This window comes from Myotis nattereri (assembly GCF_964212035.1).
Source record: "Myotis nattereri genome assembly, chromosome: 18".
In the NCBI taxonomy this organism is placed as follows: Eukaryota; Metazoa; Chordata; class Mammalia; order Chiroptera; family Vespertilionidae; genus Myotis; species Myotis nattereri.
The window spans coordinates 21984353-22008302 of NC_138093.1; the positions used below are offsets into that span (position 1 = coordinate 21984353).

General features: G+C 35.8%; 1 protein-coding gene across 3 annotated transcripts in view; it reads left to right on the forward strand.

The window, feature by feature from the left end:
* Positions 1 to 23615, forward strand: part of RALGPS2 (Ral GEF with PH domain and SH3 binding motif 2) — a 121986-nt gene extending 98371 nt beyond the window's left edge. For 2 of the 3 annotated variants that reach the window (XM_081112124.1, XM_081112125.1), the window contains 12 exons: positions 1735 to 1872; positions 3070 to 3160; positions 6883 to 6950; positions 8146 to 8275; positions 9043 to 9194; positions 10535 to 10589; positions 13630 to 13707; positions 15165 to 15270; positions 16945 to 17037; positions 17893 to 17998; positions 20003 to 20094; positions 21958 to 23615. In XM_081112124.1, the coding sequence (XP_080968250.1) occupies positions 1735 to 1872; positions 3070 to 3160; positions 6883 to 6950; positions 8146 to 8275; positions 9043 to 9194; positions 10535 to 10589; positions 13630 to 13707; positions 15165 to 15270; positions 16945 to 17037; positions 17893 to 17998; positions 20003 to 20094; positions 21958 to 21987 (1139 nt within the window). In that variant the 3' untranslated portion in view covers positions 21988 to 23615. The remainder of the gene's footprint in view (positions 1 to 1734; positions 1873 to 3069; positions 3161 to 6882; positions 6951 to 8145; positions 8276 to 9042; positions 9195 to 10534; positions 10590 to 13629; positions 13708 to 15164; positions 15271 to 16944; positions 17038 to 17892; positions 17999 to 20002; positions 20095 to 21957) is intronic. The other variant, XM_081112126.1, reaches the window with a different exon arrangement.
* The last annotated feature ends 335 nt before the right edge of the window (positions 23616 to 23950 follow it).

Consider the following 23950-nt stretch of genomic DNA (forward strand, 5'->3'; position numbering starts at 1 on the left):
AATCAATTTTTTAAAAAAGAGCAAGAATGAGGTAGATGATGTAATAAGTGAAGTAAATCAGATACATAACAGGAAAATGAGGATTATGACAAACTGATATTATTATAGTTGTGGAGTCTGCACCCTTTTCTGCTGTACCTCATTATTGCAGATCTCCCCATTTTTTAGGAAAAGAAAGTTTTGAGGTATTGCCTGTGATACTTGCTGATTTTACAAACACTGGGACAGATGGACTGCCAGCTTCTGGCCTCTGATTTATATTACGTAACACATTGCATGAGCATTCAGCGATCATGTTTTATTCACTAGTCATTTAATCTGGGAAAATATGAGTAGTAAATTCCTCCTGAGTTTTTTCACTAGAGTGAGTTGAGCTTTCAAACTTTAGCAATTAGTAATATCACTAAGCACAGCAGGAAATTGGAATGGCAAGTGTTTAGGAACAAATAACAGTTAGTTTGACTGGAAAATAAGTCAGGAGATCAGGTCTACAGAGAGATTTGGGAAGTCATTGGCAAGTAGGTGGTAGTTGAAGCTGCAGAAGTAAAATAATCCAGAAAAAGTACATGTAAAGTAGGAAGATTAATGAAAGAACCATGAGGAATACCAAATTCCAGGGAACATGAGGGAAAAAAACAAGAACAGAGGAGAGTAGGAAGGTTCTAGCCAGTTAAGACCAAGGAACAAAGGGAATAGTAAAAAGACTGCAAAGAGACAGAAAGAGACCGAAATGTTTAAAGATCTAATAATGAGGAGGCCATTTATCCCTTTACCAGAGTAAGTTCCAGCAGTGAGATATAAATACTGACTTCAGATTAGATTGTAGGTTGAAGAGTAACTGGATAAAATTTAACTGCCAAGGGGGTTCATTTCTACAGTATATTAAAAACTTAGAAATCAGTAAGAAAAAGACAACCCAGAGGGGGAAAATGGACAAAAGACATTTCATAGAAATATAAACATTTAATATCATTATTAATCAAGGAAATGAAAATTAAAACAGTGATATTTTACACTCACAAGATTGGCAGAAATTAAGGAGCTGATAATATCAAGTGTAGATCAGTAGAAACTTACATTCTGTCAGTGGAAGTATGAATTGATACAGCTTTAAAAACCAAAGCAATGATCCCTGCCCAGGTGGCTCGATTGGTTGGTTGCAACATCATCCCATGCACCAAAAGGTTGCTGGTTCTATTCCCAATTAGGGCACATACCTGAGTTTGGGGTTGGATCCCCATTTAGGGCACATGTGGAAGACCACTGATTGATACTGCTCAAGAGCCAGCGCACCCGCACTCTCTCTCTCTCTCTCTCAGCATGTCCTTGGGTGAGAATTTTTTTAAAGCCATACTTTAAGGTAGTATCAGAAGAAGACTTCTACCAAAAATAAAAAAATAAAAGGTTGGAGCAAAAGTAGGTTTATAGTTGTGAGTATGTGAAGCACAGAGTTTATTCTTGTATTATTATTTATTAATTATTGTATTATTTTCCATTTGAACAGCTGTGAACCTGATTATGTCACACCCTGTATTTCCAAGTTTGGCCCCAATGCCATGGAAATGTAGGCCTCAGTGGCCGTGTTTTTACAAGGCTGCAGTATATTCATAATGCTACATTCTAAATATGGCATATACTGAAATACATCTATAAGCTAGCTTTTTCCCCCTTCACTTTGCCATACTCTTCCAAACTACAAGTATGAAAACTCTCATTTATCTAATTTCATTCCAGGTATCTATTTGTCAGACTTAACTTACATTGATTCAGCATACCCGTCAACTGGCAGCATTCTAGAAAGTGAGCAGAGATCAAATTTGATGAATAACATCCTTCGAATAATATCTGATTTACAGCAGTCTTGTGAATATGGTAAGTTTCTGAAGGACGATAATAAGCCATTATGTTATGATTCTGCTAATTCATTTACACACAATGAAGGCCACTTTTCACATAGCAGGAAACATCTTAACACAAAGGATGACAGTGACTGTTTTATTTCACGTTTAATATTTAGCATCCAGTTTAAGATCTCGCTTTTAAGATATTAAAGTATTTCTTAGTTAAAATTTTAAGTTTTTTCTTTGCTCTTTTGCTATTTTGTAACAACTTTGCTAACATAATTTACAAAATTATTTTCTATTCATCCCATTTGATGTCCCTGATCTATTATGGAAACAGTTCTTATATTTGTCAGTTAGGGAAGGAGCTAAGACCCTTGACCTTGGTAACAGTTTATTCACTTTTCTTGAGTCTGATGTTGAGTAAATAATTTTTTTCCAAGTTCTACTTTGTGGAAGCACATGTATAGAAACAGCTTACACAAGCCCAGATGATTAGAAAAGGTTGTGTGTGCTTTTTAATATTTTAAAAATGTTGGAATTCTTTTAATTTGATAGGGAATTAATTAAATATAGGCTACTGACATAATTTTTATGGTATTATAAAACAGTGAGTTTACACTGTTAGTTACTTTAAAATAAATTTGTCTTAAAGCTAACTTTACTATGTCTAAACTTTTAAGAAAACCTCAAAAACTTCTTACAAGTTGGGGGGGGGGGTGGTGAATCTTACTGAAAGTTAAATCAAACTGTCTGTTGTCCTTTTCTCATTTTTTTTAAACATACCAAATTATAATGTTAAATTAATGTTTGAAATTTCTAAGTAGGGGAGGAAAAACTATATTTAAAAATGGGAGCCAGGCTTCTTTAAAAGAAAACAAAACTGCCTTACATCTTGCCTTTAGATGAGATTTTAAGATAAGTCACAATGACATCTGATTTTTTTTTCTAAGAAATTTCTCAAATATGATGGACTTTGTAAATGGGGCTATTTGGGTTTTGTGGAGGTTTCTTTAATCTATACAACTTTCATTCTTATTTTATTTATTTTTTTTTCATTCTTATTTTAAATAAACTTTTCCTCAGTAATGTCCTTCTAAAATTAATTTAAATTTGGAGCCAGGTGGCCTTAATTCACCTTTAAATATCATTTTCTCAGCTTAATTTTTAAAACTGTGCTTGAGATGTACTTTATCCGATGTTTAATTACTTACTACATTTTGCCTAGATATCCCCATGTTGCCTCACGTCCAAAAATATCTGAACTCTGTTCAGTATATAGAAGAACTACAAAAGTTTGTGGAAGATGATAATTACAAGTAGGTTGGATCTTCAAAAATGGTTTGTATAACTGTCCTACCCCCACTCATCCCAATGTATTTAAACATCTAAGTCTTCCATCATATCACCTAAATGCCTGATCCAGCCATATATTTGCAGTGGTAAAGGTATTTACATGTATTTCTCTTTAATAACACTTGACATGATTGAGTCAATGTACAAATATTTCATCTGTGTGTTTTTTAAGATTTTTAATTGATTTTTAGAGAGAGAGAGAGAAAGAAATATCAATGTGAGAATGAAACATCAATTGGCTGCCTCCTGCACACCCGCAACCTGGGCATGTGCCTTGACCTGGAATTGAACCTGCAACCTTCAGTGCATGGGTCGATGCCCAACCAACTGAGCCACACTGGCCAGGGCTCATTTATCCTTTTATTAAAAACTATTTCATCTTTCTCAGATTGTTAATAGTTATGTTTGATAATTCTAGTTTAAATGTCTTCCGTTATATATTCAAGCATTGAATCTTTATGGAAATTTATCTTTTTTTTTTTTTTTAAATATATTTTATTGAGTTTTTACAGAGAGGAAAGGAGAGAGATAGAGAGTTAGAAACATCGATGAGAGAGAAACATCGACCAGCTGCCTCCTGCACACTCCCCACTAGGGATGTGCCTGCAACCAAGGTACATGCCCTTGACCGGAATCGAACCTGGGACCTTTCAGTCTGCAGGCCGACGCTCTATCCACAGAGCCAAACCGGTTTCGGCCGGAAATTTATCTTTTAATAGACTGAAAAATTAATGAAACCGTCTACAAGTAGAAAAGTTACTCCTTTTTTAATGATGATTTTTGACACATCTTTGAAATTTCTTGGAATAGTTTTTGTGATTTGAGAGAATATTGAACCTTCTTGCCTTTGGATTGGATATATAGTTGTATATAGCACCACACTTACCCTTTTCTTTATTAGAGCAAGTCCTTTATTAAGGATTTTAAAAATCATTATTAAAATAGTGTTCATTTCCTTCTCATTACCATCCACAGTACTGACCAAGGTGGGAGGGAATTTGGAATAACCTTTTGTATTTTTCAGTGGTATGCTATACGTCACAGCTGCCAGCTTTTTTCTAAACATGAGAGAGTAAAGATCTTACTTCCCTTTAGGATTCTGTGTAGGGTTTTTTGCTTCATTTGTTAATTTAAAAAAATATATTTTGTGTTCAGCTTTATTATGCCAGTTGTTCCTAAGTTTAAAATTTAACTTGGTGTGTCTTCCACCAATATTTTTTCCAATCAAAGTCTTTAAAATTTGATCACATTGAAAGAGTAGGTTACTTTTCAGTATTAATGCATTATATAAAAATGTTTTCTTGGTTTTTTTTATATATTTTATTGATTTTTTACAGAGAGGAAGGGAGAGAGATAGAGAGCCAGAAACATCGATGAGAGAGAAACATCGATCAGCTGCCTCCTGCACATCTCCTACTGGGGATATGCCCGCAACCCAGGTACATGCCCTTGACCGGAATCGAACCTGGGACCCTTCAGTCCGCAGGCCAACGCTCCATCCACTGAGCCAAACCGGTTTCGGCTATATAAAAATGTTTTTATCTCATATGATAGTGATGATCAACTTCCTTGTTCCATAACTTCAATAATTTTTAAAGAATTTTGCAGAATACAATTAATACCAGTAAAAGGCTAAAATTTCTGAAAAATGCTTAAGCGGCGCAATCTAATGCAAAACACATCCACAAAACAGATGGTTACAAAACAGTTCAAACAGTACTATAATCGAGATATACCCAGTATGTTATGGGAGCATAGATAAGGGAGGACCCGACTCAGCTTTACGTGGGAAAAGTGAAGAGAAACCTGAACAGCTTCAGGAGACAGTGTCACCTGAGGCTGAATCCGAGTAGGAATTAGCTCCGTGTTGAAGGGTAAGGAAAGGTGTTCCAGGGGAGGGAATGATCAAACATTGAGTTTGCTGCAGGACTCCAACCCACTTGGTGGTGGTGGGGCATCAGATGGGATACTGAAGAAGATAGATTGTTTTTCTAAAGCTGCAATTATGTTGCGTGAGCCTACTAATTAAATGTGTTGAAAATCAGAGCATTTTAAGATAGGAGCCATTAAAGTAATTAGGGGAAAAGTGTATCTTTCTGATGAAAGAGATTTAAATAAAAATGATATTTCATTTATCCAAATGCCTCTGTTTTGGGCAACTTCATCTATATAGGCAGTCAGTGTGGGTATTACAAATTACATGCATAGGATTTAATCAGGATGGAATTCTATAGAAGTTCTTTCATTTTAATACTGAACATAATTTTGTTCATTGACTCAGCATCACTGCTCTTACGTAGTGTTTGATGATGATACATCTTTTTCATTGACTCAGCATCACTGTTATCTCACGGTATTTTGATGATTGTAAAGGCACTGACAGTGGCCAGCCTTCATTGCCCCACTTTTATAATGCTCCACTTCTGTGCTGCTGCCCGTGATGTGCTGCTGCTGCTGATAGCCCTGTGATTCACCCATAGCTTCCTTGCTGTTTCTTCTATTTTGCTTCTGTGTCAGGAAATGTAGTTATTTTGTTTACTTCTTTGTCTTACACCTACTAGACTATGATCTTCAGTAGGGCAGGGCCACCATGTCTGCCTTCGTCTCTTATTATATTCCATGAGACCAAAGTGCCCAACACAAAGTAGATGCTCAGTGACTATTAAATGAATGAGTTCAGTGTAGTCTGCAGCCCAAGTGATTAAACTGCTCTGTAAAAAGAAAGCAGAGAGTTCTAGTTAATCATATTCAACACATGCATTTAATACTGTCCAATGATTGGAATATAAGGATATGTAATCCCCTCTTAGGTTACCAAAGAAGTGATAAGTTAAAGACCTATAATAGATTTATCATTATGAATGTCACTTGTATTATGTAATTTCATAAATCCAGTTGACAGAATGCTAAAAATAAAATGGTTTCATTAATTTTCAGACAAATGCATCTAATAGGCTTTGTGGACTACACCAAAGAATTTTCCACAATGGCTTTAGTATCCTATTTCATGAAATAGTTTCCATTGATAGGAATCATAATCTCTTTTTGCTGTGGAATTCAAAACTATGCCTGTGATCCTATATGGAAGTTAAGTACCAACTAATAAACTGTGACTTAGGGCAGGGATTTATCAGGAATTTTGCAAGCAACCCTTTTTATTTGTATAGACCTGTCTTTTGATGAGTTGGTTAGTTTTTTGCATGGTGAGTTTTAAATAAGGTGTTTTTTAAACTTTCAGTGCTACAGAAGTCATTAGCCCTTCTAGTAAAGATTCTAGGAAGAATTTGCATAATATATTTAATAATATATGTGAAAGTTCCTGAATGAAGTATCAGTTATCAATATAACTTCCAGTGTAAATCACCTTTTAGTCATTCATCAAATATCTTTAAAAGTGATGAATTGTTTGACAACGTTGGGGTAGTTTTGGGAGATTTTTCTGTTTTTAAATGTGACTCTTTAATGTTTATGCCTCTCTCTAATATTTCTTAGAATAACCATAAGATCAGCTTAGTGTGAAAGAGATAGGAGACTTAACTATTCAAGTTTGCGTTCAAAGAAAAATACGTAGCTGAGACTCTTTTATTAAGATGTTTTTAGTTAATTTGTGGGAAAATACATGATGTTAATATTAGCTTGTCAAATGTTGGTCATCTTATGTGTTTTGTTTCTTTTTGGAATTCAGGCTTTCATTAAAGATAGAACCAGGGACAAGCACACCACGCTCTGCTGCTTCTAGGGAAGACTTAGTAGGTTAGTGCATTTCCTCTTGTTACCATAATAAATGGGGTAACCTAATGGGAAGGAAAATGCTGCAAAGTAAGTAAATACTTAGCACATTTTATACTGCATGCAACATTTACTTTTAGTATTAAAATACATGTTTTTTTCTGCTTGGGCTTTTTTGGTTTTTAATTAAAAAAAAATGTTACTTGTAGTTTGTCAATAATGTAAAAAAAAGATAATCTGTCATATTAACCAGTGTTACCCCAATAAATTTAATTTAAAAAGAGGAAAAAAAGATATTCTGACTAATCAAGGAAAATAGATACCACAGACAGAAAATAACAGATAAATGTTTATAAATATCTATTTTATTTTTTTTAAGAATACACTGTGCTAGACTATGAGTATTGATTACATTAGAAATTTCTGTGGTCAAATGGAAAATTCTATTTCAAATAATTAAGTCAATTTTAGTGAGTTAATTTTTTTAAATTTTACTTTAATACTGGGTCAAGTACTGAAATACTTTAAAATATAGTCATAGTCCTTAATTTACTTGTTGCATTATAATGAGGGTATTACATATATACCACACATATTAAAAAGTATAAAATTGAAGACTACTCATTATTTAGTAAATAATTGATAAGTGCCTTTTTTAAAATTTCAATCACAGACCTTGGTAATAAGCTTCATATTACTCTGTGTTCTAAAAATCATTTGAAGAGCCATCTAATAATGTATGAAGGAAGCGAGAGAACAAGCCATGGCTGTGTTTCATGGGGAGAGTATTCCTAGCCAAGGAAAACGTTTCTATCCAAATCTCTTACATTTGCTTTTCTTACAGTGATATTTTGCAAATCTGTGTACTTTGGAGTTGTATTTTTTATCTTACCTAAAGGGAAGCTGGAAGTAAGAGTAAAGAAGCTGCCTGTAAACTAAAAAATAGAGCTGTGAACCAGAGCAGGGAGACCTGAGTGCCCAGTCCAGGTGTCACCTGTGGTGGGAGACCCTGAGCCCAACTCTGTCCATTCTGCTTCTGCCTCTGTAACGGGGGAAATAGTTACACTGCCTACTTAGTGCACATCGGAGAGACAGAAATCAGTAGATTTTGTGTGCTTTGGGATTTTGTGTTTTAAGACTTACAGAAGAACTATTTCTTATCTTCAGTTAAAAATTTCTCTCTTCCTCCCCCCCCCCTTTTTTTAAATTGACCCCTTAGGTCCTGAACTGGGATCTCCACAAAGTGGAAGAAGTGTGGCAGCGGAAGGAGCCTTGTTACCTCACACACTGCCATCCCCTCGGAACCTGATTCCACATGGACATAGGAAGTGCCATAGCCTGGGTTATAAGTCAGCATTTTTCATTTTCTCTTTCTAATTTTTAAATCATTTTCAGTTGATTTATTTTCTATTTATTTTATTAAACAGAAAATAGTGTCCTCATAATTTTTTGTATACTATAGTATACAGTATACAGGAAAATATCTTGTTTGCCTAAAATCATTTATTTCTTCCTTTACCTTAATTTGGAAATGAGTTTTTCCCCAACAGTGCCTTCACATTTTAGGAGATAAATGAGTATCAGAGAGCATCATCATAAATGAAATCAGGAAAGCAATATACTATTTTACTTTTAAATTATAACCTTTTTTTTGTATCAAGACAATTAATGCTTGTCACCATAAATTAAGGTTTATATAAATTATTCTTTCTATTCCTAAATATAAACAGTGGGAAATGATTTTATGTTTAATTTCTTAAGCTTTGCAAGATCTTTTTTTTTCCAAAACAGGGCCTATGGCTCACCTTTGCCATGATTTTTGTGAAAATATAATACCTATTTTTCGAAAGTGAGTGTGAAAACAATTTTTTAATAGACTGGAGACTTAAAGCATTCTCTATTACATCAGTAGATATGGCCTTGTTTCCTAAAATACTTTCCCTACACTCTTAGTTTGAGACCTTCATGCTAAATAAAATCTGTGTGTTCATTAGTATGAGAGTTCAGAAGAAGTTCAGGATAGTGGGTAAATCTTTTACTAGTATTTCCTGGATATAGGAGTATCTTTTATATCCTGAATTAGTAACAGTAATGAAATATTTTTCTTTCTTTCCAGTTTCATTCATAAAATGAACACAGCAGAGTTTAAGAGTGCGACATTCCCAAATGCAGGGCCAACGCATCTATTAGATGATAGCGTCATGGAGCCCCACGCACCATCTCGAGGTCAAGCTGAAAGTTCAACTCTGTCTAGTGGAATATCAATAGGTGAGAAATATTTCTCTGGAGGGTTCCAACTTATTTAAAATGTGGTGTTTAACAAAATTCAGCTGGAAAAATATTATCCCTACTACAAATACAGACAGTTCTCGGGCTACATTGGACTCAACGTACGTCGTTTCGTGGTTATGTCGCCATCTCCCATTTTTTTAAAAAAAAAAAGTTCCATCATTTCGACGTATGTACATAAGTGCTTTATGTTTTTTATTATTTATTTACCACAAGTAAAGGTCAGGAATTGTTATATTTTCAATTTTTTTTTTACTGTTTCACTTCATTACTGCTGTGTATGCTCCATGTGAGTGACGTAGGTGCTTATATAGGTGGGTTCCGACTCACGGCGAAAATCGCGTTATGTTGCGCCGTAGGAACGGATTTCTGACATAACCCAAGGACCTACTGTTCAGAAAATTTGAGTAAAGCAAAGTAGCTATTAGACATAGGCTCATCTTATTAGTAATATTGAAGTTAATAATTCGTGATGGTGCCCTGGCTAGTGGGGCTCAGTTGGTTGAGCGTTGTCCCATGCACCGAGAGGTCACCGGTTCAAAGTAATGCCATCGACCTCTAAGAATTTCATAATTATATTGGTCATATTATGACAGACCTAGTAAGGAAAAATGTTGTACTTATATGCATTCTCTGATCATACAAGAAATTTGTTTACTAACAGAATGAATTTGAGTTATAAGTAGACATGCAAAAATATTTTTATGTTCATTTATTTTCTTGTCAACTGTATTCCAATATATTGTAAAATAAATTTAGCAGCTCTAAAAAGGAAGGAACTCTTACCATTTGCAACGTCATGGATGGAACTGGAGAGCATTATGCTAAGTGAAATAAGCCAGTCATTGAAGGAAAAATACCACATGATCTCACTCATTCATGGATAATAGAGACCATTATAAACTTTTGAACAATAATAGATTCAGAGGCAGAGCTGCCTCAAACAGATTGTCAAACTGCAGTGGGAAGGCCGGGGAGGGTTGGGGGGCAGGAGGGAGGGGGGTAAGAGATCAACTAAAGGACTTGTATGCATGCGTATAAGCATAACCAATGGACATAAGACACTGGGGGATAGGGGAGGCTGGGGGACTGTCTAGGGCGGGGGGATAAAATGGACACATATGTAATACCCTTTGTAATACCTTAAGCAATAAAAAAATTAAAAAAAAAAAAAAATAAAAAAAAAAAATTTAGCAGCAATAATATTAGAATGAAGAATTAACATGTGGGTGAAGCACAGCTAGAGAAACTATTTTTAAAATTAAAAAACTCAAACTGAAATTCTGATGTTTAAAAAATAGAATAACTTGTAATTTTAGGTAGCAGTGATGGTTCTGAACTAAGTGAAGAGACCTCATGGCCTGCTTTTGAAAGGTAAGAAAATTGTCCATTTGAACTGCTCTGAGTTTTTGTTTTTTGGTCTGTCTGAAAGTATATGAATAATATAATTCACCTATGACAATATGATATTTAAGAGATAATATTTATTACATAACTCTAAGGGACTATTTGAACTTCCTGCTGGTGGCAAAAATTAGAAGTTGATATTTAAGTCTGGAATTGAGTCTTACCTAATAAATACATGCTTATTTGGTGGCTTAACACATGTATATAAATTTTAGCACATTTAAAATTATAATTTTAAAAAAATAATCATGGTCAATGTATCTATTTATGTGTTGAAAAGTAAAATTATTTTCTAAAATCCTGGGTGATTTAAGTAATTTAAGACATTCAGTAGAATGATCAACTTCCTTCTCTGCTGCTTTGTCAAGGGCAAAATGACTTAGTAAATTTTAAATTATACTGTAAGCAAAGCAGTTTAAAGTTTGAATTCAAATTGTCACTAAGTTTGCACAGAGGACACAGTTTTATACTGAAACTAGAGGCCCGGTGCACAGATTCGTGCACGGGTGGGGTCCCTCAGCCTGGCCTGTGCCCTCTCGCAATCCGGATCCCTCGGGTGATGTCGGACTGCCTGTTATGGGATCAGGTGAAGCCGGCAGTCCAACATCCCCCAAGGGATGTAGCAGTGCTGAAGTGGCAGGCAGCCGGAAAGGCTCCCGTGGCCGCAGCTGCACTTGCCAGCCATGAGTCCAGCTTCTGGCTGAGCGGCACTCCCGCTATGTAAGCACACTGACCACCAGGGGGGCAGCTCCTGCGTTGAGCATCTGCCCCCTGGTGGTCATTGTGTGTGTCATAGCGACCGGTGAACCAGTCAATGGTCGTAAGGGTCGCTTAGGCTTTTATATATAGAGATACTAAGCATGTATTCTCCTTTCCTTTTGCTTTAAGCTATAAAAGCCGTCACTGACCTGCAGCAAACGTCATGTTATATTGAACTTCCAAATAAGATGACCTTAAAAATGTAGCCAAACAGTGCAAATAAATGTTATATATTAAATGTTCATTAGGGCTTTTATGTTGTCTCTGACCATTTCATTCCTGCCATTTTCATACTTATATGGCATTTGACTCTTGACCGAAGTAATTGTAATTTATTATATATACTAAGCAAGCTATGTTTCTAAGCGAGGGTATCATTTAGATTGAATTGTGAATGTCATATTAAAATTGATAGAATTGAAATATTTAGTTATCTAACTTCATATCAGTGACTTTTAATAGAAAACAATTATACTAAATACATACTTAAAATTAAACTACATTTGAATTTTGTTGTTTAATTGGAAAATTATAACGTCATTCTTGATGACACTTTATAAAGAATTCTCACCATTATATGATTAAGATTTTACTTGGAAACCCAATATATTAAAGTATTCCTAAGCCTTTCTACACTATCAGTGTTCCCAAGTTTTGTTTGTTTTGTTTTGGGGGATTCTTAGCAGTTTGTTTTTGCATATTATTTTTCTTCCAACTTTTACTTTCTATCCCTTTATTTGGGTTTGCCTGAAATGGGAAAAACACAAGAGTTGCCTCTAGCACATGCTATATATACAAATTGTCTTAGTTCTTTCCCTCTAGAAAGAGCATAATACCATCATGTTGGTTATAGAGTGTGTTGTAATCTTTAGATAAAAAGTATTGATGAAGAAAATTGTTTCTCAGATTGCTTGAGATATTAGTGAATAACCAGAGTGGTGTGGGTAACTTGTTCTCATCCCTGCAGGTTATTTTCAAAGACAGTATTTAATGGTGTTACCTTCACATCTCAGAACAATTCTTTTTTTATGACAAATGTTTTGCTTTGCAGACATTTGCAGCAAAAAAAAATCTGCTATACCAGCCGTGGGCAAACTATGGCCCGTTTGAAATGAATAAAACTAAAAAAAAAAAGACCGTACCCTTTTATGTAATGATGTTTACTTTGAATTTATATTAGCTCACACAAACACTCCATCCATGCTTTTGTTCCGGCCCTCTGGTCCAGTTTAAGAACCCATTGTGGCCCTCGAGTCATAAAGTTTGCCCACCCCTGTGCTATACTCAATGCCAAGTTTAAATCGGTGGCTCTTGAAACATTTTGAGAGCAAATTGAAGCTGCCCAGAAGACTCAGACATGAAATAATAATAAATGAATAAAGAACTAAGATTTAAAATACTACCTATAGATAATGAACTTAAAAGTAGTACTCTGAATGTTAAACATGCCATTTACTGTTCTTACTTCCTAGAGAGACATCAAATAGGTTGCTGCTTCAGTTGCTAAAACAATGCTTTTTGTTTTAAATATCATTTATCAACTTTTGGCTTTTCCCAGGCAAAGAAGTATCAGTGTCTATGTGTGTGTTTATTTTCTTTTGTTAAGTATTATACGCCATTTTGGGTAAATATTAATTCATACCATTGTTATCACTTACTGGCTTTATCATTTATTTCAGTTGACATGGAAAAAATAATGCCTTTATTTATTACTAAGTTTGTCTCTCTTATTCGTTTTCTTGGATTTAACACAAAGGGTAGGAAGGAAAATAAGGTGTTTTGGCAACATTAATTTTTTAAGTTTACTGGCCACATTGCTTTTAGGTGTCTTCATAGGGACATATAATAAAAATGAATTATTTATATGAATCCAGGTGTCATATTTAAACTGGAATCCAAGCACTAGAATAGAAACAAAAGTATTTTGGGAGTATTTTTCAGTTTTGGTAGTATCTGGTTATAAATTACTCTTTAATTATTTTAGCAGATTTGTGAAAGTGAATGTATATATAAATGTATGATGTTTTCTAAGCAGCTATATTAATTCTAGCATCAATAGTAAAAGAAACAAGTTTTTTAAATCGATGCTGCATGCTTTTAAAAAGGATCAGAAACAATCACAGACTAACCTTTTGTAAGATTTAGAAAGCTTTATTACACAAAAATTATTATGCTGTTCTAGGTACTGATGATGTTTGTGTGAATTAAAGTATATGTAATATATACAATTTATAATGGAATCCAACAGGAACAGATTGTACCATTCTCTCGGCCCGATGACACGAGTGGCACGAAATGGCTATCGAAGCCACATGAAGGCCAGCAGGTACAATTCCCCTGCATTCAGGGGCCACAGAACTCCCCTCTGGTGTTGGTGATTGGCTTACATGGGTGTGGTCTCACATCATTTCTGTTCTTTCTCAACTAATTGATTCAAAGACTGAAAAAAATGCCTAGGAAAGTTTCCAAAATTTAATCTAGAGATTAATTTGAATTATTCTTTCTGATCCACAAAGTTAATTGCTAAAACTTGCATCTTTATGTCACGTTTTAAAAATAATTCCAAGTTGGTAGCTTTTTAACTGCACAGGTCTTTCTAACACTGTTAAGTTATTGGATGAGCAATACAAAAATCCACGTGTAGCCTTATTCAAATGCTAAAATCAAAGAATTTACTTTGCTAGTCAGATTTGCCTTTTGAAAGAACTTTTTTTAATAAACTGCAAGTGCTGAATTTAGACTAGTCTGTCTCATTAAATAATACTTGTGTATTTAAATGCATGTTCATTCCATTGTTCATCTAGTTAAACTGAGTCCTCTTTCTGCCCTGTATTAGCTGCAGAAGAAAATAAGAGTAATGCGCATTGATTCGGGGACTATAGGTTAGTGGTAATGGGTAATCAACAAATGAATAATACAACAAAATAGCCAACTTTACAAGTGAACCTGTGTCATTTTGATGGTGTCTAATCTCCTCTTATATACCTCCCTGAATATAAATAGCTCTAGCCTGAAATTTCTGATGGTTTCTAGGCGTTTAAGTCACTTTGAAGACACCTAAATAATCATAAAGGAATAAATTGGCAAACTTTAGTTTTCATCACTGTTACAGGAATTCTGTCACTCAAGTCAGATCACCAGAGAATGCCAGATTATTACTATGAAAATTACTCTTGTTTTAAATATAGGAACTTGAGTCAGTTGGGGAGGCATATTTAAATGTTTGGTTATTTTTAATGGTTTTCTTAAGATATATGGAAAGGAAATCTTGGGTTTGGGAGTTAGGCTATAATCAAATATTTATGCATTAGAAGCATTTAAATGTAATTAAAATTGATTGCAGAAAGCCAATTTAAAAACATATGTTTCTATTGCTTTTTACTACTTTCAACTATTTGGAATTAAATGTGTGTGTGTTTTTTCTTTTTTTGAGCTTTTATTATTTTTGAGTTTTACATGCTTAAATACTTTTAACAAATAGAATCCTCATCTTTCCTACCAGGACTTAAGGTTTCTAATGGGGGGAAAGTTTACAGCAGTGATGCAGTGTGGCATGTTAAGAAGAAGCAAAGTCTTAAATTGATTTGATCTTTACTAAATTAAATTACCCTATTCTTTCTAAATTATACTTGTTCAAATATGTAATAAAGTGTGTGTTTTTAACCATCTGCTGACTTGAATAACTTCCAGATTAACTTTTGTAACAGCTTATAAATTTCAGATCAGTAAACCTTTATAATTGTCAGTGTCTTCTCATTTTTTTTTTTTGTTTCATTATTATAGTTCTGCAGAATCAGAAGATTTGGCAGTACATTTATATCCGGGAGCTGTTACTATTCAAGGTGTTCTCAAGAGGAAAACTTTGTTAAAGGAAGGCAAAAAGCCTACAGTAAGATTTTATCATATTTTAACACTTCTAAAAATATATAAATGTACAGGACCCTAAGAAATATGAAGATAATTGAAATAAAATGACGTACATAGTTCACTTGAAGTGATTTAAGGTACACATTTGCCTCTCCATGTTTGTTTTTAACTTACCTTTATTGTTTAAAGTATTACAGATGTCCCCCTTTCCCACCCCCCCACTGACCTCCTCCACCCCTATCTCCCCCCCCCATGTTTCTTAATTTAGATTTCAGTTGAATCATACATGTAGGGAGTTTAAAGCATGCCTGTACTTCTCTGCCCTCTAATATAGTTCTTGTTCAAAACTGTTTCTCAGAGAACCTTGAAGTACATACTGTACAGAAGTATTTTAGTAATAAGTTCAGGAAAAATAGAGAAAAGAAAGTTAACCCTAAAATGGAATTCAATCAGTTTTGTTGTTGTTGTTGTTGTTGGTTCTTAGTTGTTGAACTCAGTAATGCAGGTTTGTTTCCCACGTGAAATAACCCCAGATATTAAATGTCTTCGAAACCATAATTATGTTTAAAAAAAAAAAAGTTTGGTGGAACAAAGATTTTCACATGTAACTCAGAAGTAGTTTTTCCCCAACAGCAGCACAGTAGTTTGATGATTAAAGAAAGATTTGTTTTCTGTTCTCAAATAACATTACATCTAGTTTGGAATAAACTTTGATGTATATCTGCACTTAACGTTTTTGAAGATGAAGAGGGCTTCTTGCACCTAAGCAATCTGATTTTTGCTGCTTACGTTATAATCCAGAGGCTACACGAGACCAGCTAGCTAGTGAACGAAGAATAGCATAGCAGCTGAGGCCTTACCACAACTAACGTGTGCAGATGCCAGAAATAGAGCAGTGAGCAAGCGCCTGCCTCATGGAGATGGCGTTCCAGTGGGAGAAATAGCCCTTAAAGTGAGGAGATGGGATAGACAGTGATGGCGTCAGGAGAGTTGTCACCACAGGAGGCATTTGAACCAAGGTCTGAGTGAGGAAGGTGAGTTAGCCATGAGAAGACCTTGAGTTCAGGAGACATGGTGACCTGTGTAGTTGAAGCGTTGAGCGGGCAGTAGGTGGAAGAGATGAAGTCAGAGAGAGGCTGGGGCTGCAAGTGGAGACGTCAGTTTGGCTCTTTAAAAAGTACAATTCAGAAGTTGAGTAGAGGAGGTGATGGCCAGAGATGGAGATTTGAGAGTCATCAGCATATAGATATTATTTGAAGTATGGGCCTGGTGAGATGGATGATCTATGAGAAAGTGTTGCTGGGGAAGAAAAGATGGTTAGATTAACTAGGGTTAAGATTATGTCAGGAGAGCAAGCAGTGAGATTAAAGAATTTGGAAGGGAATGGGTATAGTGCAGACCCATGTAATACAGACAGAACATGAAGAAAGGAGAAGGGGGACATGGGATGGGAAGGTCATGGCAATACTAGACAATATGAAAAAGTGACAGGATTCTTGATGGGATGGATAATTATCTGAATGCAAGTACTAGTACAGTATATTAAGTGGAAGTGATAGTAGTGCTTGAGTTAAAGATTTCAGAAGTTGTGCTCTAAGGTTAGGTGGAGGGGGCTGAAGTGGAGCAGAGCTAACGACCATGGCACTGAGGAGTCGGCAGCATTTCCGTCGTGTATTCATGTGTTTGTCCTCTCCAGGTAGCATCTTGGACAAAATATTGGGCAGCTTTGTGTGGGACACAACTTTTTTACTACACTGCCAAGTCTCTAAAAGCTACAGAAAGAAAACATGTAAGTATTTCTTCTCTAAATTGTTAGCATTGTTTCACAGCCTTCTCATGAATGGGATTTATCTTTAAAGTGTAACTTTAAAATAACTAGAAAGTGCCCTAGCCAGTTCAACTCAGTGGATAGAGCATCAGCCTGCAGACTGAAGGGTCCTGGTTCCATTCCAGTCAAGGGCACATGCCTGGGTTACGGGCTTGATCCCCAGTAGGGGGTGTGCAGGAGGCAGCCGATCAATGATTCTCTCTCATCATTAATGTTTCTATCCCTCTCTCCCTCTCCCTTCCTCTCTGAAATCAATAAAAATATAAAAAAAACTAGAAAAATAAACACATGCTAAGAATATTTTTGCATATATATAGTTCTTGTTCAAATGTGTGTCTAATCATTTAGATATAAAGAAGTGTCTGATAACACTCAGTTTAAGAGAACACCCCTATTACAATGTACATCTTAAACTTACACAATGTTTTAAGTCAAGTATATCTCCATAAACTGGGGGAAAGATAACATCTGTATTAAAAGGCAGCTGTGTTTCCTATAAGGAAGGGGGGAGGGGGGAGCACAGTAACAGACCAAACAACATGGATGACCTTATTGTTCCACTAGCAGTCCTGCTCTTTGGGAATGGACGGTGAGACAATTAGGTGTTGACAAAGAGTTGAAGCTGAGAAAGATCTGGAAGGCAGGCGAGTGTCTCCACAGGGGCCGAATTTAGTTGTACGAGGCCCTGAGCACACCTGACCAGCACGAAGTCACAGGTCTCATCTCTCACTGGGAGAAACTAAAGATACTCTCCCTGACACGTAAACTTTGCAGAGGATGAGCCATCAAGATAACCATTGTCTTTCTATCTCTCAGTTCAAATCAACATCAAATAAGAATGTATCTGTGGTAGGATGGATGGTGATGATGGCTGATGACCCGGAACATCCTGACCTCTTCCTGCTGACTGACTCTGAGAAAGGTGAGTCTTTAGAGCAGTGATGGCGAACCTATGACACTTGTGTCAGAGGTGACACGTGAACTCATTTTTTGGTTGATTTTTCTTTGTTAAATGGCATTTAAATATATAAAATAAATATCAAAAATATAAGTCTTTGTTTTACTATGGTTGCAAATATCAAAAAATTTCTATATGTGACACGGCACCAGAGTTAAGTTAGGGTTTTTCAAAATGCTGACACGCCGAGCTCAAAAGGTTCGCCATCACTGCTTTAGAGTAACCGGGGCTTATAGGTAACTTTATAGTAACCAAAGCCTGTTTCGCTGGGTTCATACTTGACTGGGGGAAGATGTGTATAGTTTTATCTCTTGAGAAATATTTCTGTCACATAATATATAGTAATGAGATCAATATTTATTAAATGCTTATTTAATAAGCTTATGGAGGGAGGGAGGGAGGGAGGGAATTTGAGAATCTATGTATGGCTCACTGTTGCTTTAAAATCTCAGTGGTTTGCCATATACATAGTACCCCTTCATTTGTACCCGGCATTAAATTGTTATTCTTAAGTTCTATATGTGGCAGAGGTTTTCCTTTAAATGATTTTTATTCCATTACTTTTAATCAAATTAATTGCTTATTTGACTTACAGCACTTTCCAAAGAAGTATAATTTTAATTATAATACTTTGCTCATAAAAATATAATAGAGATGTTGGAGGGTGGCTGTAGAATCACATGCCAGCTGGTCCTACCTCAGGCGGCAGTCAGAACAGGTCCCAGCATGACTGCTGCTCCTCAGACCACCTCTGGCTGTTGATAGCACCCCAGGAAGCCAGCAAGGAAACGCAGCGTTACCTTTTATGGGCTGTACATTACAGTTTGACCTCTGTTTATTCAGAATGTATTTCATATCAACAGGTAGTCTGCTTTTAGAGTATTAGGAAGTGTTTCAAATAAAAATGTAAGCAAAATATGTTGAACACAGAAAAAATAATAATTGTGGCAAACTTCATTGTAGAAATGCTGTCTATTTAGATTAATCTGATGTCTGCATCTCAGTTGAGCAAGCAAAACAGTATTTTAGTTGGAATAATTAAATATGTGGTGAAGGCAAACCATTGCTTCTGAAAGTGAAAAAGTTCTTTGAATGTTAAAATCGCAAAGAAAAGTTGTATAATGTCTAAATTATAGATTAGGCTCTTGGGCCCTTGAATGCAATTATAAAGGAAAGTAGAAGTTGGTAAGAATTGGGAAATAACAAGAACTTAGGTCAATGAAAAAAAGGGAGTAAAGCTCAACTTAAGGCAGTCTATATAGTACATGAATTCATTCTTTTCTCAGTTTATTACCTTAGTACATAGGACCATATAAAAATTATGTATCAGTCTTGAATTAGAGTTAACATAAGGTTTACTAAATATACACAACACAGATGAATTTCTAATTTTCTAAGAGAAAAGGGTGCCTTCTTATATTTTCCCTAAGAGCCCTCAATAGGCCTAGAAAGCTATAATAATTTTTAACAGACGTAACTAAAAAGGTAGCTGATACTGATGTTAGCTAATTAATCCTTATTCACATTAAATTAATGTGAATAGCTAATGTCTGAGTGTTAGTCACTTAGTGTTAAAGTACTGTGGCCTGTAAAAACCTCACGTTAACATTGCTAATAGATCATCTAAGCAGTATGGAGAACCGATACTCTGCACACTCAGCCATGCATACAAATCTACAGAAGCCAAACCATTTTATTTAGGTATCGTTTACTCTAACGAACACTTAAGGAAATGCATTTACGTCTCTTCCAATTCACAGACAGCAGAACAGCTACTTTCTGCATAAGTGACGTCATGTGAATGTATCAGAGAGAACTGTTTGTGCTGGAAAATCGGGTGTTGGAGAAATAGACTTCTGAAACGGAGAACTCTAGTCTTGTTTTAGTTTGGTTTGGTAGCTGGCAGAATTGTTATATGTCAGAGTCCTTAAGTTTTTATTATTTTCCCTTTGTTTTTTATGATTTTAGGAAATTCATACAAGTTTCAAGCTGGCAATAGGATGAATGCAATGCTGTGGTTTAAGCATTTGAGTGCTGCCTGCCAAAGTAACAAGCAACAGGTGAGCATTTCTCTTAATCCTCAAATAGTCCCTAACTTGGGCATGTGTTTAAGAGTTCTAAAGAGAAGTAGACTATTTTTCTGAATGGAGTGGGGGAATATGTTCTTATTCTTATTTTTCTTGTTGACAGCAGTCAACAAGATGTGTAGTTCACATTTTAGAGAGATGGGCAATAAACAAATGAACAAATAAACTTTCAAATAGTGAAAACTACACAAGAAAACAAAATAAAATTATGTGATGCAGAGCGATGGGAGTAGAGACAACTTTAAATAAATAGGAGAGAGCAGCAAACGTCTCCCTAAGTGATGACATTGGCCTGAATGATAAGAAGGAACCGCCACGGGAACCGCCCCATGCGAAGACCCTGAAGCTGCAATGAGCTTCAGTTGTTCAAAATAAGAGTATGTAGCCGGGCTGGTAGAATATAGTGAGAGGCAAGGGAATGTAGTTCTAGAGGGGTAAAAAGAGGGGGCACTTCAAATTAATAAAATATATTCTGATTCATCTTTATTTGTTCTACTAACAGGTTGATGTGGGTTTCTGTGGTTGCAGTGAAACCCAAAACCATTTGGATCTTTTTGTTTTTATTTTACTGAAACAAAGGCTTTCAGCTGCCAACGAGAATAAATTCATTGTGTTGTTTTCCCCAATCCCTACTACAGGTTTAACGTTGAGTCACAGCCCTAGCTGGTTTGATAGAGTACGTTGGCCTTCGAATTAAAGGGTCTCAGGTTCGATCCCCAGTAGGGGGCATGCAGGAGGCAACCAATCAATGATTCTCACTCATCACTGATGTTTCTATCTCCCTCTCCCTTCTCGCTGAAATCAATAATATGTACTTTAATAAATAAATAAAGTTGAGTCACCAGTTGGTTGAACAGACATAAACATAACATCGATGTTTCACTCTCACATATAAAAATCAATAAAAAACCTTTAAAAAAAGATACTTTAAGGGGGTTACATATATGGTGACAGAAGAAGATTTCACTTTGGGTGGTAAACACAGTGCAATATACAGATGATGTATATAGAATTGTACACTTGAAACCTATATAGGTTTAATAACCAATGTCACCCCAATATAATTTTTTCAAAAAGATATTTTAGGTCAGAAAGATTTTAACATTTGGGCTCACTTAAAATGACAAGGAAAGATTAAAAAGGTACTTTGAAGGACAACTTTTAAATGCTGTCGGTTTGTGAATGGACCTACAGGGTAAGACAAATACCATCATTTCACTTATATGTGGAATCTAAAAAACAAAAGAACAAATAAAACAGAAACACTCATTGATAGGGAGAACAGACTGACATATGCCAGAGGGGAAGGGGAATAGGGAGCTGGGTGAAAACAGTGAAGGGATTAAGAAGTACAAATTGGGCCGAAACCGGTTTGGCTCAGTGGATAGAGTGTCGGCCTGCGGACTGAGAGGTCCCGGGTTCGATTCCGGTCAAGGGCATGTACCTGGGTTGCGGGCATATCCCCAGTGGGAGATGTGCGGGAGGCAGCTGATCGATGATTCTCTCTCGTCGATGTTTCTGACTCTCTGTCTCTCTCCCTTCCTCTCTGTAAAAAATCAATAAAAAATACTTAAAAAAAAAAAAAAAAAGAAGTACAAATTGGTAGTTGCATAGTAGTCATGGGGACGTAAAGTACCTCATAGGGAATATAGCCAATAATACTCTAATAACTGGATGGTGCCAGGTGAGTACCAGAAATATCGGGGGATCACTTCATATGTTGTAAAATGTCTCATCACAGGGTTGTACACCTGACACTAATAAAATATTGAACATCAATTGAAATTGAAAAATACTTTAATAAAAATAAATGTTTGTAATGCTTGTATTTTTTAGGTTCCTACAAACTTGATGACTTTTGAGTAAAAGCCTAGGAAATACGAGGTGAATTGTTGCTCCACAGTGGGAGCGAGGCCCTGGGGGACCAGCGCCAGCGAAAACCAGTCCTGTGCCAGGGGAGCCGAGCTTCCCTCTCTGCCTCCGGATTCTGAACCAAAAAAGCACTAATTCCAGGGAATGAAGTGAGACATTCCCAGAGAACCAATTGCAGTTGCAAAACAAACTGCCATGGACCACGCTTCTTATCTCTGAACTGACCTGTGGAAACCACTGCCTTAAAAGAACGCAAGGAAAACCAACACCAAACACCAAATAGTGTGTGTGATCTCCTGGCGGTGCTGTGCTTGGAATAGATTGTAGCTCATTTGCATTTCTTTTAACTTTGTGTTAATTTTGGAGGGGGGAATCGCCTTTTTCAGATACAATTTAAAAAGGAAAAATGTCATTCTAATGGGTTACGTGAGGTTCTGAACCAAGGTATAAAGGTATTAATGTTTTTGAACCGAAGTGTAAAATCTTCTGATAAGCAGTATTCTTCCAGCAGCCTCCCCGAAAGTGTGTTTGGCCTCCGTTCGCCTGCCGCCTCATGCTCTCATAGCACGAGGAACTAGCAATGTTGTAATGTGAGTTGTTGGGACTTTGTTTGGGACTTTGGGAGGGATTTTGTTTGGTTTTGGATGAGGAAAGATATTTTTAAACACTAAACTTCTGAGATTTAGTACTGTATGGGGAACACGACTTCCTGCAGGGGTATAAAGGCCGAGTGTTCACCTGCCAGACACTTTTCACATAGGCTCCAGAAAACATGGTTGTTTTTAACTGCGTTTAAGGTCAGCCTCTATATGAATTCATTGTTGGGCCACGGATCTGCGTAGTAGAGATTGCATCCCAACCTAAACTTCCTTGAGATTTTACAGTCATTACTTTTTTCATTTTAGTTGGATTCGCTCTTCTACCAGTCACAGGTGATTTTTGTCACCAAGGAGATAAATTGATGTTTTCCTTTACCTTGTTTATTGTGCACAATGCCAGGATTTTTTTAAATTCATTTTCATTATTTTTGTTCAATATGAGATTCAGGGTCACATTTGTTTAAAAGAGATTCCATATATGTATGTATTCATTTTATACAAAATTTTAAGAGGGGAAAAGGTAAGAGGTTGAGATTCTGAGAATTTAAAGTATCAAAACTCTGCTTATACAACTTTTCTTTATTGCAAAACATTTTCCTGAAAACTTGCTATGAAATCAGTAGTTGACCAAGTAGTTTCATGAGGGCTCTTCTATGCAGTAATGCATTTAATATCCAAAATGTTGAATCACTAAAAAAGTAATAATAGTAAGATTGAAGATACCTTAGAGTTTTAACAAAAAATGGCATTTGAACAAAGGCTATGTTGGATGTTATAAATTCATGAGGCATCATAGGTTTTAGCACTGGCCCAGAGTAAGAACGCCTTCTGTCTGATACCTCCTACCAGGCTCTGTTACTTTGGGCCTTACGTAATATTGTTTGCATTTGTATTCTTAGAAAACATTGTACTTTTTTATCATAAGCATTTCATTCTTGAATCTATGAAACATCAATAGAAAATATTGCCCACAGACTAATTAGCTAAAAAAAAAAAAAAAAAAAAAAAAAAATCTATCCAAAAGGAAGCAGAAGAGCTTTTTCTGAGCCATGCATTTTTCCATTTAGCTCTGTTTCCAAGGGATATTAAGAGTGCAGATATTTTTCTCTTACGGCAGAGTTAGAAAGGCCGTCGTTTCTGGTTTTGTGGGAAGTGACACAGGCTGGAGAGGACAGTGCTGCCTGTGCTGAGTGATGTTTAAATTAACGACCTCCCGAGCTTGACCCACGTTGGGTACATGGAGGGACCCCTCCTGCGGAGCCAGCAGTATTACCGTGTAGACCTTGCACATCTGACTTTTATTTTGCATTTTTTAAAATTTCTTATTTTGTTTATTTCTCTTCAGAAAGAAATGTTTT